The sequence below is a fragment of the Taeniopygia guttata genome, chromosome 10, assembly GCF_048771995.1.
Source record: "Taeniopygia guttata chromosome 10, bTaeGut7.mat, whole genome shotgun sequence".
NCBI classification, from domain to species: domain Eukaryota; kingdom Metazoa; phylum Chordata; class Aves; order Passeriformes; family Estrildidae; genus Taeniopygia; species Taeniopygia guttata.
Window position 1 is genome coordinate 3,555,797 of NC_133035.1, and position 16,708 is coordinate 3,572,504.

The following is a 16,708-nucleotide window of genomic DNA, read 5'->3' on the forward strand; positions in this document are numbered from 1 at the left end:
AGTATTTTAATTTATATGAAAAATATATTTGCTTTAATAAATTAATTTGACTCCTTTGAAGCTTCGGACCAACCATAAGAGAGATTTATAGAACCATGAATTCATTTGTGCTGGGTCTGAACCCTGAAGCTTCCTTAAAATAAAGTTTTTCTAAGTAAAAGCAGATACTTTTAGAATAAATTACATTGATCACACTGACTCATATTTCTTGAATTCGACTTTACGTAATTGTGTCATGGACCAAGGACCCTCAGTTCAAAATGTAGGGATGTTTTGTAGATTAATCCTTCGAAGTTTTATCCAGGCATTTAAAGCTGAAGCTTTTTGCATTGGAGATTTAGTTGCTCAAAATTTCACCCGTTAACCATGCCCTTGGGGGGTCTTAATCAATTCAAATGCAAAAAATCTTTTTTTATGGCTTTATTTTTCTAGTTAGCTGTTTGAAAGTCTCAGAAGCAAACAGGATTCAGTCCCAGTGGGATTAGTTCGGTTCCTGGGGACCCACATTCCCTCCTTCCTGCAGCATCACTGACAATGTGTGTGTCATGCACATGTGCTACATCTGCTGAACCCTTCACCCATCCATGCACTTAAAAACTTCAGTGAAAGGAAATATTTGCTCATCCTTGGTCTGGTTTTCCCCTTGCAGCTGCCCCTACGGTTCAACGACAGCCTGGTGCTCCGGCAGCTGCGCTACACGGGGATGCTGGAGACCGTGCGCATCCGCCAGTCAGGATACAGCTGCAAATACTCCTTCCAGGTTGAGTACAAAGGGCTTTGTCTTCCACCACCTTCAGCATCATTAGCAGAGTTGTCTGAGTGTTGCTGCTTCATTTTTTTATCAGGGTAATTAATTTCTAGCTCGTGGAAGGCAGTGGATGTAACAGGTTGTTCTCTGCCTATGAGCCAATCTAGACCTCAGGGAGGGCTGCTAGCCCCCTGCAACATGATTTTTGAACAAAACCAGTATTTGTTTGCAACATGGATCCCTTTTGCTAAAAACTGTCTGATTTGCACGTTCTCTTCTGCATCTGGAATTACTGGGAACAGTGTTTGCCCTGTCATGTTGGCTGTGTCCCATCAGGAGGATGATATGCATCCTCTGAACTGCTGAAGTTAGCCAGCTTTTCCTGTTTTCTTCTTTTCCATATGTTTGCCAGGTTTTGTGTACATGTCGGTCCTTTCATGCTTTGCTGGTCATGATTGGTTTCCTGCTTGCGGCTGCTTTGGGGCAGACATTGTGTGTCTGCACAGCAGCTGTTTAGAAAAAGAAAAATGCTCAGCATTTTTTTGCCATGAGCAGGGAGCCCAGCCTTGCTTGGGAGGATCTATCCTCTTGTACCTCCTTCACTCTTTGAATCCTCCCAGTATTAATGGCTGGAGCATCTTAAGGATGTTTTGCAGATGTTGATATCTGCCTTCTGTAGTGGCCCTTGCTGGGGATTTGGAGTACTTTTTTGCTCATGATGACCCTGTGGCTCCTGCAGAACCTCTCCTCCCACGCTGAAAAATGTTTGAACCTTGTTGGGTCCCTGCTTTGATGTCTTTCCCATCAAGCCACAAAAGTTGGATGAATCTTGGTGTTCCTCAGTGCATAAAATGTTATCTGTCCTTCTGCTCACTCCAGAGGTCCCATTTCATGTGGCCGGTGGAGCAAATCTGTTATTTATGGGAGAAAGAAGCAGCAGGACCCAACTAACCAAATCTTGCTGTTGCTTTTTTCTTTTCCTTCTCAGGATTTTGTGAACCATTTCCACGTTCTTTTGCCACAAGGGATCAACCCATCTAAGCACAATATTCATGATTTCTTCCGGAAGATAAAACTCGATCCAGACAATTACCAAGTTGGAAGAACAATGGTAACTGTTCATCCTTAGCTCAGGCTTTAAGACACAGATAAAATATTTGCCTGCATTTCTGTCTGATAAATTAATATCTACATATGGTTTTAATTAATGAAACTATTTTTCTTCTGTTTACCAAAAGTCAGTGATTAAAATGAAACTTTTAATATTATTAACATAAAAGAGTAAGAAATTATATTGTTTTGTTATTGATTGTAATGAGGCAGTCTCAAAAAACTCATGTCCTCCAAAATCTGTGTGTGTGTGTGTAGATTTATCTTGATACAGTGGTCTTCATTTTGCCTCCCCCTGATGAGAAAGCTCTCTAATTCAGAGCTTAGACAGTCACAGACTGTTGTGAAACTGCTGAAACCTGTCAGAGGTGCCTTCACAAAATTCACCTTCTCGACTTTTCTGGGCGCATCCAGGACACAGAAACCAGGAGGATTAAATCATTTGACTGGTGGTCTGGGAAGCTTTCCATGCTTATGATTTTTGGGTTATTTTGGCCAGGTATTCATGAAGGAACGGGAGCGGCAGCTTCTGCAGGACCTGCTGCACCAGGAGGTGCTGCGGAGGATCACGCTGCTGCAGCGCTGGTTCCGCAGCCTGCTCTGCAGGAGGCAGTTCCTGAGCCTGCGGCACGCGGCCATCAGCATACAGGTGGGTGCTGGTGCTGGATTCCAGTGCAAATTACCATCCCCAAATCCTACAGGCAGCCCGTGGGTAAAATCAGCTCTCCTGTCCAAGGAAGGAGCTTGCAATCAGGATTGACTCCTGCCGTAATAAACTGGGAATGGTGGGGAGCTGGAGAGGTTGCACGAAGGCAGGTGCTGCCCTGTCTTCACACAACACCTGTTACAAGGAATCCCCTGCTGTGTTTGCAGAGATTTTGGCGAAGCTACCAAAGCCAAAAAAAAGGCAAACCATCCCCAGACCCTCTAGTTCTCAGCAAAGCCGCTGTCATCCTTCAGACCCACTGGCGAGGCTTCGTGGAGCGGCGGAGGTTCCTGCAGATGCAGTTTGCAGCCCATCTCATCCAGAGCTGCTGGCGGGAGCACGCCAGGCGCCGGCACGCCGCAGCCACCAGCATCCAGGCAGCCTGGCGGGGACACCGCAGCCGGCAGGCGTACACAGCCCGCAGGAGCAGGGCCGTGTGCCTGCAGGCGGCGTGCCGCGGGTATTTGGCACGGCAAAGGTAACCCCGTTGGCCTTGGGTAAAGAGGAACATGTGTTTTGGTGATGCTCAAGGGGGAGGAAGGTGGTTGGTGTGAATCAGGGCACTACAGTGACTTACACAGGGCAGTGTCCCCTCCATGGCCCTCTCCTGACCTGCCCTGGTCCTTTGTTTGCCCACGCTTTCTAACAATTTAGCTGCACGTCCTGCTCTTGGAATAAGCAGAGCCTATTTCAGGTTGGAGCACGTAGGCAGTGCAAAGCCAAGGCCGTAAATACTCGCAAGGGGTTTTTTTTCCCTCTTGGCAGCAGTACCAGTTTAAGTAGCCTATTTTTAACTCAGATTGCCTCACCAATCTGGTTGCTGCGCTGGCTCACAAGGACAAGGGATACCGGAGCCAGCCACTGTGGAGGGCACAGGCTTTCCAGCCATGCCTTGGCTCGCTGGCTGGGAGGCAGGTCACAATTCACTCTCCAGAGGTGCTGCCTGCAAGGTGTGGAGCACCTTAACGTTGCTTGGAGCATTTGGGAGCTGCAGAAAGCTCTTGGTGCCAGGCACAAGTCCCTGCGTTCCAGACGCAGTCCGGGCAGGATGGTGAAGATGGAGAAGCCAAGGGGGTGTGATGGGTTAAGCTTTTCTGGCTCTGACAGCTTCTGAAGGAGCTAGACCAGGGATGGAGGCTGGACCTGCTGCTGTCGGCACGAGGGGAGCTTTCAGGTGCGTTGGGGCAGCCCTTTGGTAGCAGAGATGGCAGAGGAGGAGAAGGTTTAAAACCGAATGTGCCTTGCCCTTTCTTGCTCCAGATGTGCAAGGAGGGTTCTTGAGATGGTGGTGGTGAGGTGATGGTGGTGGTGGTGATAAGACACCACTAGTGCAGTGCCTGGAAGGGTCCTGAGTGGATGCAGGGCTGAATATCCTGGTTTTCTGCTTTCTTCCAGGTTTAGAGCGTTGAAAGAGCACCAGTTAAAAGAGATGCAGCTGGAGAATGGCCTGGCAGGGAGAGAAGAGGATGGACTGGAAGCAGATGGTTTGGAAATTAAGGGCTCTGACCCATCTAAGTGGGAGGACAGCTCATTTGAAGAGCGAGTGAGAGCTGTGGAACAACATAGATCACTGATGGAGAATAACCGGGTGAATCACATGGACCCACTGGATACTTCCGTGTACAAAAGGCATGAGAGAGCCAGCAGCCACAGTGGGATGGACACCGAGGAGGAGATCATCGTGAGAGAGAGGCCCAAGTCACTGGAGGATCTCAACCAGAAAAAAGTGGTTCGTGCAAAGAGGGAAAGCCGGAGGATGCGGGAACTGGAACAGGCGAAATTCAGCTTGGAGCTGCTCAAGGTCCGCTCCACGGGTGGGCTGTCACCTTCGGAAGAGCAGCGCTGGTCCACCGAGCTGGTGCCTGAGGCACTGCATTCCCCTCAGGGAACCCCAGAGAGTGAGAGCTCTCAAGGGAGCTTCGAGCTGTTAAGCAATGAAGATACCTCAAGTAGCAAACTCATTTCTTTAGTCTTAGATGAGCATGATGCACAGTCATTTTCCATGGACTCCCTGCCCAGCAGTCCCCAGGCTCAGCTGCAGGAGGAGCCTTTCTGTGCAGCGGATGCGAACAAGGATTTGCCCAGCTGCAGGCAGACCCCAGCAGACGTGGTGCTGCCCGATAACCTCGCCAAGAAGGAGTGTGGGGTCAGTGACCCCCAGGATGTTACAAAGACTCACCCAAGAGAAACACTCCTTTCTAGCAATCTCCCCACTTTCTACATTCCACCACAAGACAATGTGAAGGTGAAGATGGTGGAGAATAACCTAAGGAATAAAGCAGTGGAAAGAGAGGAAAGGACGGTTATGTTCTCTGAGGTCAGGAAGGACACTGATCCAGACCAGGGTAAAGCCTTGGGAGAAGAGGAGGAAAAGAATAAACCCTCTACCAAGAGAGAGGAACGTGGGACAGTGACAGCAGCACGAGCCCTTTCTCCAGGTTCTGTCATTAAAAGACTGGAAAAGCTCAATGTGGAGAAGGAGGAACGGCAAAAGCAGCTTCAGCTGCAAAATGAGAGGGAGATGATGGAGCAGATTCGTCAGCAGAAGGAAATTCTGGAGAGACAACGCAAAGCCTTCGAGCAGCAAGGGAGGGTAGAGGCTTTGCAGAGGACAGAGCAGGGCAGAGTGAAGGACCCTTCCCTCAAACCAGCCAAAAAACCAGACAGCCGGCCTCAGTCAGTCTTCATCCTGCATCCCCAGAGCAGAGGGGAGCATAGCCCCACCCCAGGCATGGCTCCAACCTCAGCAGTGGACATCAAGGGTCTCACTGTTGGGACCAGGGGAAGCTCTCCAGCCCACAGTGCCCCCAAAGACCGACCTGTCAGCATGTTCATGGAGCGAAGAGAAGGTCTGGAACCCCGCTGCCATTCCAAACCAGCTCTGGACCCCAAGGACCAGCCAGGCAGCCATTTCTCAAGGACAGAGCGCCTCCGGCAGCCTCGGATGCCCAACCAGGCCACTGAGGAGACGAGGGCAAGCTCCATGTTCTTCACACCAAAAGACAATCCCTTTGGCCTCCAGTGAGTAAAGAGATGGTGGGCTTTCCCCTATGCTTTCTCCATAGGCTTTCTCCATGGGCTCTCTCTTTGGCTAGAGAGTTTCTGGAGTCTAATCTAGTCTTTTTTTGCTAGTCTCTGTTTCTGGAGTCTGCACCAACCTCATAGTTAAACAAAGGGTTCTTGATCTTCTAGCAACGAGGAGGTCAGAGGGAAAGGGAAAAGAAAGACCTGGAATATGATTTCTCAGTCTCTTACAACATTATATAATCCAGGGAGATAATTATGGACATAAGCAGGTGAAGAGAGTCAATAAACAGGCTCAATACTGTTATTATTTACCCTACATGAACGGGGATAGGAGTTTATTTCTCAAGGTGAAACATGATTAATAAGTTCTTAGGATTATTGGGTAGTTGGAATAGAAATAACTTGATGAGGCAGAAAATTACAGGATTTTCCTTGCTTACCATATAATTAATCCAGCAAAGCCATGGGGACACTGACTATTGCAGATGAAAAAACACCAGCTCTCCAGAGAGAGTTTGGGAGTGAATGCTCTTTGGAGTCTGTATCATTCACATATGTAATTAGTTACACCTGTAATAGACTTAGCAGTTCCTCAGCTCCATCATGTTGCTTATCCTTGGGCTGCTGTAGGGTTTGGAGATGGCAGCAAGATCTTTGGACATCGTTTGCTCCCACTCTGTTGTGTTGCTTAAGGTGCCTTGCCTAATTTTGAAGTGGTTTTGGCCATGTAGCTCAAAAAGAATATAAATCACTCCCCTCCTAAATCCTGCTGCACCCTTTCCAAGGCAAAAGCTCCCAGTGAATGACTGTTGGTAACTCAAGGTACCTGCAGGTGTTGTAGTCTTGTGGTCTCTATGGGAGATTTCTGTTGAAAATTTCTTTTCCTGGTTCATGCACAACAGGAACAAGCAACAGGAAGAAAAAGACATTAAGAATTGCTGTATTTTAATTTTTGCTCTGCAACAGAATAGTTACATTTGAGAATTCCAAAGAACAAAGATACAATCCATAACCACCTCGCTGTATAAAGTTGACAGGCAGAAGGTTTTCTCTTCTTGTCTTGCGGTATTAAGTCCAGTCCTGAAGAATTCCAAGCAATTCTGAAACCCATGACCTCAGACTTAAAATTTAGTCTTGACTGCTTGGACTCCCAGGATCTGGGCTAGTGTGGTGGGAAGGCTTTTGGAAGAGGATGAAAGATCTCTGTTCTGTTGTGTTTCAGCAGAGAGGCAAATCATCAGTGCCTTTCCAAGGGGGAAATAGCACGGAAGCCATTTAAGATGCCGGGGTCGGGCAGAGGCGAGGTGAGTCATGACTTGTTTATTTTCTCTTTCCATTGAGAAGGGGGAAGAATAACTTAGTTGGCCAGTTTTCCCTCAAAAGCTTCAAAGAAGCAAACTCTGAAGCACAAGAGCTGCTAGACATGGGAAGGGGGGTATGACAGCACAGTAACCTCCACACCTTCTCTTAAAATAAAAAGCCCTGTAGGAATAATTTGTAGCAACTCTGGATAAAAGGATCCTGTGATCCTGATGGCAAACACTGTCCAACGCCGTCTTGTCTTGGTTTGGTTTAACGTCTCTGTTTGAGTGACACCCATGATTGTCCATTTTCACCGTCCTGTCTTAGTTTTTGTTCTTCCTGGTCCTTTGCTGTTTTCACTAGACATAGTACTGCATCCCCTCCATGGGGTGCAGTGGCACTCAGACATGTCTTAAGGCTACATGGGTAGAATCTCCTTTTTACTTTAAAACCCTTCTTTTCGTTTTGTTTTGTTTTGTTTTATCCTTTGGTCAAGCAGGTGCCCAGACCGAGCCATAAAAAGAAAGCCCGCATGGCGCGGACGCGCTCCGATTTCTTGACTAGAGGTACTTTTGCTGATGGGGAGGGGGATACGGAGGAAGAGGATTACGATGGCAGTTTTGAGTTCCTTCTCTCCTCTGAGCACCCTCCTCACACAGAGGTGGTGCCCGCAGCCCGGCTGGGGCAGGCCTGTTACAGTGACTCCGAAATGGTAATTGTGTCCAGTGTGGTGGGGGAAGTGAAAGCGGAGCTGCGGGAGCCTTTCTTTGCTAACCTTAGCTGCACTGATCCCTCCACTGCTTCTTTTCCCACTCCCAAGGATGCTGTAGATGGGTAAATTTGGCAAACACAGCAGAAACAGAGGCAAAATCATGGAATCACAGAATCACAGAATGGTTTGGATTGGAAGAGACTAAATCTCAATTCCAACGCCCTGCCATGGGCAGGGACACCTTCCACTAGACCAGGGTGTTCAGTGCTCCATCCAAGCTCTATTTCTTGCTCCTTGGTTTATTAGCTATCTACCACACTTCCCATAGTTTTCCTGGAGCATTACAACTTGTATTGCACAGTTACCTCTATTGGGGGTTTTAACCTCATCCTCCCCTTGGAACCTTTTTATCTGAAAATGGCCTATATACATCTGTAAAAAAAGAAAGTAAATATTGTTCAAAAAGCAACAGACAACCAAATTATGTAAATCCTGAGGCTTCTTTTACTTTTGATTTTTTTATGCTTAGCCACAATATCCAATGATTACTTGGTCCTCAGTTATCAGAGTGATGCTGGCAGACAGCAGGTCAGAAAAAGCAAAACCATGGAAATTGGGCAATGAAAACATAGTGAGAGTGAAATAGTGGGTTTGAAACAAAGACAACCAACCAAAGTGTTTTTTCCAAGCACAGTGACAAGTATCCCTTAGCAGGTCCAACATGAGCCAGCGCAGTGCAGCTTTTGCATCTCAGGCTTAATCTCCCACCCACATAAGCTGCTTTTGGAAAATCACAAACCAAGAGGTTTCAGGAGTGGAAGAGGCCAACAGATTCCAACCCCCTCATATTTTTTTTCCTGAGGTAGTGGAGATGTCCCCATAGGAGTGTGCATAAACACCAGGAATCATGTCCTGCTGTGAGAGTTTGGGTGGAGTGCTGGGTAGGGCTGCCATGTTCCTATCCTCCAGCTGCAGTACAGCATGTGGAGCTGAATATAAAACCAAAGAAGAGCATGAAACCCAAATCCAGAGATTTATTTTGTGCCGCAGTATTGATGTGTGTCTGGCAAACATCCCTTGCGATCCTAAAAGCTGCTTTACCAAGAAAGGCAGGTGGCCAAGGTGGACTTTTAATGACTTTTCTTTTAGCAGCTCTTATTATAAAGGATCATTTTTCCCAGGATAATTTCCTCAATGGAAGAGGGCAGAGATTTACAAATTCCACACATTTTTTAAGCCTGCTCTTGATAAATTTGTTGGGGGGTTGAGGCAGGAATACTCAAAACCTGATTGAAAGATACATCTCTATGGGCTGAGATAACCTGGCTGCACCTTTATGCAATACCTGCTTGTGGATTGGGAAAGGGAGAATTTTATGCAATAAAATGTACTTTTTTACATAGAATCATAGGAACATTTAGGTTGGAAGAGATCTCTAAGATCGTTGAGTCCAACCACAGACCCAGCACCACCCTGTTCACCACCAAACCATGGTCCCTCATGCCATACCTGGAGTGCCTTGCTGTGCTCCTGGGAGGGAATTGTAGCTGTAGGAATCATTCCCTCTGGGCTGTGAAAAGTGCTGTGCTGGTGCTTGACAAGCTCCATCTTTGGGAGCATCCTGGGTCACTGTACTCCTTGGAAGTGCTCCTTGGGACTCTGCTCACCTGGTTTAACAGCTCTCACCGCATGCGAGTAGCAGTAGGTGCCACCTCTCTCCTGTCTCTGCTGTGTCCCTTCTCTCCTCTGCTCTCCAGCACTGGTTCTAACTGGTGGTCAGGACTTTCACCCTTGGTGTGGTAAGTTCTGCTTTGTAGGCCAACACTACCCCTGGCGCTGTGTGCTCTGCGCTACCCTCCATGTGTGTCCTGACAATGTGTCCAGTGTTTCCATCTGTATTTTGTATTGCAGGTTTGGGACCAGCCCTTTGGCTTGGGGCTTTTTTGGGTCAGGATCATCACAAGTAGCAAAATTTAGGGACTGTTTATTCATATTTAACAGAGCCCAGTTGGGTGTTGCAGATGGCGGGGTAGCCTGTGATAAAGCTGGATGGTGCCTCATGGGGTGTTTAGGGTACAAACACAACGGTACAGAGGTTGATGTCTGTGCAGACACATTGGTTGTGTCTTGTGACAGTCACATGAAGGCGAGCCTGGCAGCCCCCATGTGCAGGCTGGTCCCCGTGCCTGTGAATAGCTCCTTCAGACAGCTCCTGCCTCCAGCTACAACTTCCCAAAACAGCCTCTTCCCATGTCCTGCTCAGCAGCCGAGGCTGCTGGCTGGATGAACGAGAGATCGCGTGCAGCCCCATGGAGCCGAGCATATGATGGGTCACCAGCTGCACTGCCTGTTTTGCCTATTTTTTTCTTGGCTATCAAGTCACTGATTGTGTACCCCCAGCTGGTGAGTAGAGGCCCACTGGAATCCAATGCTCCTGACCCAAATTCAGGGTACGCCAGAGCATCAAACACCCAGGGCATCTGCAGCTGGAGCTGAAACCCATGGGGCACCATGTGCGTGAAGTGGCTGCAGGTACAGTTGACTCCAAGGCTCTTTAAGGATTAAGGGCTTCCTGGCAAGACCGAGATTCAAGATTTTTGCCTGATGAATACCCAAGGCTTAACCTACCTTGCAGTGAGACACAAGTGGGAGGAACAGCTCCTGGCTCTTCTGCTAGCACATGTTAACACCACTTTTGTTTGGCACCTAAGCTCTCCAGCTTTCCTGTAGCAGCTGCATAAATGGAAAGCCTTGGCTAGAGGAATCACATCAGAAATACCCTCTGGAAACATCCCTAGAGAGTGGGACCCGGATAATGAACCACACTAAAGCCGTGAATTGACAAACATGAGTCCAAGTATCTGCCACCAGCTGATCCCAAGTACAGCTGAAGAGCCAGCAATGAAAGAAGATCTGTTGTCCTAATTCATTCAGAGGGAGCTTCAGGAAGTTTTTCCATGCAGCACACAGCACTGCTGCTTGCTGGGATAAGTCCCTTGGCCATAGCTACCTTATGGGTGGGTGAAACACAGGTTACTCTGTCAGAGAAAAAATACTTGGTCCCTTCCTCAACCAGGAGACAACTTCAGACCCCCAGTTATTGTCATTGCCCTCATGATGCTTTGTGGTGTTCCCTAGGGGGGGATTTTCTGGTGCAGATGCTCATCCTGACATCTGAGGTTTCCCATCCTTTCCATTCAGAGTTTCCTGGCAGATAACCTCAAACAGAAGGATTTTGTGCCAAAAATGCTTTTTAGTCTTTATTTACTAAAGCTGGAAACTCAAAAGGTTGAAATTGCTCAAGAACAAAACCATACTTTGGGGGCATATATTTAACAGATGATTTTTAAAACAAGTTGTAGGTTTGGGCTGGATGGAGATCACTTTTATAGGTTTTGAATTACTTTTATTCCAGTACCCATCCACAACTGCTATGTGATCATCACCTAAATGTAAGAATGACAGGAACAAAATCTCTTCCATGGTTTAGGCAGTTCTGACTTTCCCAGTAGGAATTTTGCCTTGCATGCTGCCATCTCCTGGCTGGAAGAGATGTTAGTCTGGGTGAGGGGGAATAGAACATGGAAAAACAGGAAATACAGCAAATATGACCCCCCTGCAGCCAACTTTTTATAGATTTTTATTTAAGTATTTTTAACAGAAGTAAAATAATTGCTTTAAAACATACAGCATTCAGTTGAGACATTGAGGTGATAGGAAAGCTACAGGAGATAACTTGACCATCATCTCCCAAATCCTGTCATACAACCTGATTCACCGCTTTTCTTATGCTGAAAGTTTCTCCTCTAGGAGTCCAGTTCCCAAATCACAGCTGCAACTGGAAAATATAACAAAAATTTAGATATTTTTTAAATATGGCAAGTCTATTTCTGGGCTACTTCATGGGATCCTGTTAGGTTGAGTTACTGCGATTTCATCCCACCCTTAAAAATTATCTGAGGGCATTTTAAATGGTGGCAAAGGTGGAGATATTTTCTATTAAAGCTGCAAAATTTCTTTGTTAAAGGATTCCTTTTGGTGTGTCCTTGGCACAAAGACTTTGGTCCCTTTTTGTATAAAGTGCTCAGTAAGAGTTGGAGGAGGAACTTCTGCTGGGACAGATCCAGGTGGTTGAAGGTTCCCTTGGGGAATCACATCATTGTGGCTAACGGGACACTCTGGATGGAGAGCTGGAATGTCTGGATGAAGGTGGTGGAAGAGCTGTGCAGGCTGATCAATAAGGACCCATGGCTTGGTGCAAACTAATTTTCATCACTGATTGCTCAAGGAGGAAGAAGGTTGGACCTGGTTGGAGAGTTGGAGCAAGAGAAATGCCTCTCTTTATTAGGAGTAATTTAAGTATTTTTCTAGACTCACCAAGACTGTAGGTTTTCACCTGTAGGCAAATAGAAGCAAAGATGTAGGAGATGAAATAGCTGATATTTGTTAGGGAAAAAAACCCATCTGATATCCCAAGAGCTGTCTTATTTTTAAATGCTTCATGCTTGGAATCGTTACAGACCGTGCAGCGATTCACCTCTGGGGAAGGCCAGGCTAAACTGCACAAAACCATGTCCCAAGGGGAGATTGGGAAGCTGGCAGCCACACAGAAGAGTCTGACTCCAGATGGGAGGTAGGAATCATGGCTGGAGATGGCAGACAAGTCCTTCCTCTGTCCCTCTTGCTCTCCAACACCTTGTTGAGCCACCCAGGCTCCTTTGGAGCCCCACCTGCAGCATGAATTACCCATCCCACCTTTTCTACATGACCATGGGCAGGCCCAATCAGTGTGTGTGTGTGGCTCACACCACAATTAAGTTTTGGTGACATGGGCCAAACATCCTGTCCCAAACCACCCAATCCCATGCATGAAACTGAAGTTTCAATCCTTTGCTGAGGATGAGTAGCCACATTTCCCTGGTAGAACTTGCGTGGATTTATCTCCTCAGGAATATCCAGAAGATTGAGATAGTTTTGGGTAGGAAGACCTTTCCTAGTTAAAGCAGTTCTTTTTTCCATGACTTATTTCCAGGCCTCAACGAGCCAAGATGAGGTTTTGGGTGAAGGGAAAGCAGGGGGAGAAGAAGACCCCCCGGGAGAAGCTTGCTACCCAGTCCGAGCTGCTGGAGCTGTATGCGGAGCAGGAAGCCCCTGGCAGGGAGGCCATTCCTGGATTGCAGCTTGGTGAAGGTACGTGGTGGGGGGACATGGGACTAGTTGTAAGGAGAGAGAAACTGGATTGGGAAATTGGGATATTTCCATGCTGGTTTATGTTTCTTAATTCATGGATGGTGTCAAGCCAGAGCAATGGCAAGTAGGTTAGAGGGTGGGATCTGTAATGGATCTCAAGGAATTCCATGTCGCTAATCCTTCCAGTCACCATCTGGACGTGGACAGATGTTTCCTCTCTTAAGGAAGGAAATAACCAAAGCAGAAATGACGTTTATTTTTCCTGTGAGTTCTACACTGTGCTTTTCTCCTCCACAGGTTTCTTCCAATGCCCATCTCCCTGTTTTAGTGTCACAATTATTTTTCATCTGCTTCTCAATCTCTTTCCATCTTTTCATTTATCACCAGCAGATCTGGGTCCTCATCACCTGACGCCCCCACGGAGTCCTGAGCTGTCGGGCATCTACCGGCGGGAATTCAAGGAGAACAAGGAGCCCTCTCCCAAGGTGAAGCGCAAGCGCAGCGTCAAGATCAGCAACGTGGCTCTGGAGCCCGTGCAGTGGCAGAACGACTCCCTGCAGATCATAACCAGCACCAGTGACCTGAAGAGCATGGATGAGTTCCTCCTGAAAAAGGTAACTCCTGCCCTCACTGCTGCATAAATCAGCACAGAGATCCAGGAGCAGACAAAGGCAATGAAGTAAAATGATCCTGTGGGTAGCTGTAGTAATGCTAATAATTCATCTAAGAGTGCCAGGGCAGGGCTAGAGAAGTTTCTGGTTCTCATGCAAGGGAAATCACCTGGTGAACATGGTGGAGCAGCTGCTTCTTAGTGCTGCTTCATCTCACGCCAGCTCTGCTGCAGCAGAAGAGTCATGGGTGTAAAAACCTCCTTGTTTTCTCAGATGAATGAACTAGACAATGAGGACAGCAAGAAGGACACGCTGGTGGATGTTGTGTTCAAGAAAGCACTGAAGGAATTCCGACAAAACATCTTCAGTTTTTACTCCTCAGCATTGGCAGTAAGTGACCAGATGATGAGTAGGACTTCCATCTCCTGGAGAAAGGGGATATTCTAGATGCTCTTGGTGGTGCAGGTGTTGCTATGCCCTGGTTTGCTCATCCCAAAGGATGGATATGCTTCCTTTGTATTCAGTCCCATGATCTAAATTTGGACTAACTCTTCCTCATGAGCCATCTCTTGGGATATATTGGGTGTAGGTTCCTGATCCTCATTACAGCTTTGCTCCCAGACAAAGGAGAGGTGACAGAAAATCAATAAACTCCAATTTATCACCCAAAGTGCCTGGAAACCTTTGTGTTACCTTTGCTGGTGGTGGAGATCTCTGATCCTTTCTTCCTTCTCTTTATCATACTTGGAGTTTCCCCAAGCAGCTGAAAGCTGGTGAGACTGAAATAATTGTCTGGAGAAGAAAAAGTGTCTAGAAAAATCTGGGCTGTATAAAAATGACTTTTCTTTTTGCTTCTGTTTCCTTAAAAGATGGACGATGGGAAGAGCATCCGCTACAAGGACCTCTACGCCTTATTCGAGCAGATTCTGGAAAAGACCATGAGGCTTGAGCAGAGGGACTGGAGTGAGTCTCCAGTTAAAGTCTGGGTCAATACCTTCAAAGTCTTCCTGGATGAATATATGATAGAGTACAAACCCCTGGACTACACCGCAGGGAAGGTACTCAGCACTTTTCTTAAACTACTTGAGGGTTTGGGAACGATATTTCCGTGGGGTTGTGCCTCTGTAGACACCTGGGACCTTCTGTTGTGTTCTCTGCTTTAAGCTGAGCTGGACAAGGCAAGGTGTGACTCCCTGGTTGTGTGTCACTGGGCTCAGCCAACCCCAGATCACACTGGGCTGCCAAGGACTAGGTGTTATCTCCAGGGCAAAGCTGCAACCAACTGTGGATGGCTGGAAATGCAGCTCCTGGTGCTTCTTTAGTTCTGGGAGGTTTGTTCAAACTTTGTGGGATGCTGAAAGAGATACACCCTCTTAGATCTCCTGACCACTTCCCAAGTGAGCAGACACATCCCTGTGGGTTGGGTTGCAGGAGAAGGAGACATGGGCAGTGGCTCAGGTCTAGGTACCATTCTTAGAGCAGAAAGAGCCTGCCCTGTGTCACAGACCTGATCTCACTTCTTGCTCGATATTGTCTGCAAGGCCGACCACAGGATCTGAGTCTGGGCTTGGGAGATGGTGTCTATTGTAGAAATGGTGTCTATTGTACAAATATCCCATCTCCTGGCTCTTCTGCCCCAAGTCCTCTCCAGCCTCCTCTCCAGGCAGGTTTTCTTCAGAGCAGGCCGAGCATCATGTTTTCCTTGGGTCACTGCAGGTGGGGTCAGAGTTGGAGCAGCAGCTACTCCCTGCTCCAAGATGAAGATAGGAAAAGTTGTCCAGGGAAATTCCAAAACTGGAGTGATCCATACCACAGTTTTCTAGAGTGACTCTTCTGGGGCTGCAGGTGCACTGGAGGATGGGGCTGGAAGGCACTGGACAATGTCAGCTATGAGCCCTCTGTACTCCTTACCTGGCAAAATTGCCCAAAAATTGAGTTAAATCTCTTTCCCTCACCAGATGCCAAAAACAGAACGAAAGAAGAGAAGGAAAAAGGAAGCAGATGTGGTGAGTTAAGCCTGCACATTAAAAAATCAATGTCCTTGGTGTCAGAATGTCAAGAGATTAGCTTGTGACACATCCTGGGCTGAGATCTGAACATTAGACCTGAAAGGACATGTTAGAAAGACATTCAAGGTGGATTTGCTTTGCTTGATCAAGGATCACTTGGGTTGGCACTCAAAACACATCCCTCATCAGCCAAGACATAAATGTAATGTTGAGGGTTGTTAGAAAAGGGCTGAGAAGAAAACAAAAGTCTTGCTCCAGCTTTCTGCATAAGTTTACAGTATGTCTTTTACATCTCCGGGATCATATGTGGAGGACATTACCTCTCCTGTTTTCCTAAGGGACACGATGGTACTAGGAAGGGTGCAGGTGCAGAGCCAAAAGAAAGGGCCACAGATGGATAGAAAACCTTCTTAACATGAAGAAGTTGACCTGCCAAGCTCAGTCAAAGTGTTTCCAACCTGCTTCCATGATGGTTCAGTTCCCCTACAAGATGGATGTTGGTTTGGGTTCTCTGTGGGCTGAAAAAGAAATAAAAATACCAAATAAAAACAGGAGCTAAAGTTGAAGAGCTGTCTGTGTTCATCTCTCCATTTTGCAGCAGGCTGAGCACTAGTTCCCTTTTCTCACCACCCAACCTTTATCCTCCAGGTGGAAGAGCACAATGGTCACATTTTCAAGGCAACCCAATACAGCATCCCCACATACTGTGAATATTGTTCCTCCTTGATCTGGATCATGGACAGGGCTTCTGTTTGTAAATGTAAGTACCCTTTCTTTGATCTTTTTCTTGTGCTTCTATCACAGTGATGAGCTTGGGGATTTTGAAATGTGTTTACTGCTGTTTCCTGCAACCCCATGGTCAAATAATTTTGATTTTTGTAACACCTGAAGAACTTTAGGGACAGGTCTTAAGGTTTCTGAAGTCAACCTGTAAGTCCACCCCAGCAGTCCTTCCTGGCACAGTTAATGAACTTTGTGTTACATGTCTTATCCCATCGGGTTATGTGGCCATCTCATAAGGCCAGAAACATTTAATTGTCATGGTAGGAAGGACAGTAAAGTCAGGTGTGGAAATGTGTCCTAGGAAGCCTGTGGGGGTCCTCACCTTGGCAAACTCACTGGCTTCACCTGTTTGACCTCCAGGCATGTGACTTTTTGGGGAGATCAAGAAAATGGAGGAAGGATGATGGAAAAGCCTGATTTATCTCTTTTTGGATAAACCCAAGAGATGGATCAACCTTTTCCATCATCCCTCCTCCATTTCTGTGATGAGGTTGGTAGCATCAGCCCTGG

At 47.0% G+C, this 16,708-nt stretch overlaps 1 protein-coding gene across 11 annotated transcripts in view; it reads left to right on the forward strand.

The window, feature by feature from the left end:
* Window positions 1-16,708, forward strand: part of MYO9A (myosin IXA) — a 175,165-nt gene that overhangs the window by 145,911 nt on the left and 12,546 nt on the right. For 3 of the 11 annotated variants that reach the window (XM_030281920.4, XM_030281923.4, XM_030281925.4), the window contains 14 exons: window positions 650-760; window positions 1,737-1,859; window positions 2,358-2,507; window positions 2,732-3,042; window positions 3,960-5,585; window positions 6,814-6,895; window positions 7,393-7,605; window positions 12,126-12,238; window positions 12,638-12,795; window positions 13,183-13,409; window positions 13,680-13,796; window positions 14,276-14,464; window positions 15,365-15,412; window positions 16,064-16,175. In XM_030281920.4, the coding sequence (XP_030137780.4) occupies window positions 650-760; window positions 1,737-1,859; window positions 2,358-2,507; window positions 2,732-3,042; window positions 3,960-5,585; window positions 6,814-6,895; window positions 7,393-7,605; window positions 12,126-12,238; window positions 12,638-12,795; window positions 13,183-13,409; window positions 13,680-13,796; window positions 14,276-14,464; window positions 15,365-15,412; window positions 16,064-16,175 (3,580 nt within the window). The remainder of the gene's footprint in view (window positions 1-649; window positions 761-1,736; window positions 1,860-2,357; window positions 2,508-2,731; window positions 3,043-3,959; window positions 5,586-6,813; window positions 6,896-7,392; window positions 7,606-12,125; window positions 12,239-12,637; window positions 12,796-13,182; window positions 13,410-13,679; window positions 13,797-14,275; window positions 14,465-15,364; window positions 15,413-16,063; window positions 16,176-16,708) is intronic. The other 8 variants (XM_030281921.4, XM_030281924.4, XM_030281922.4 and 5 more) reach the window with 7 other exon arrangements.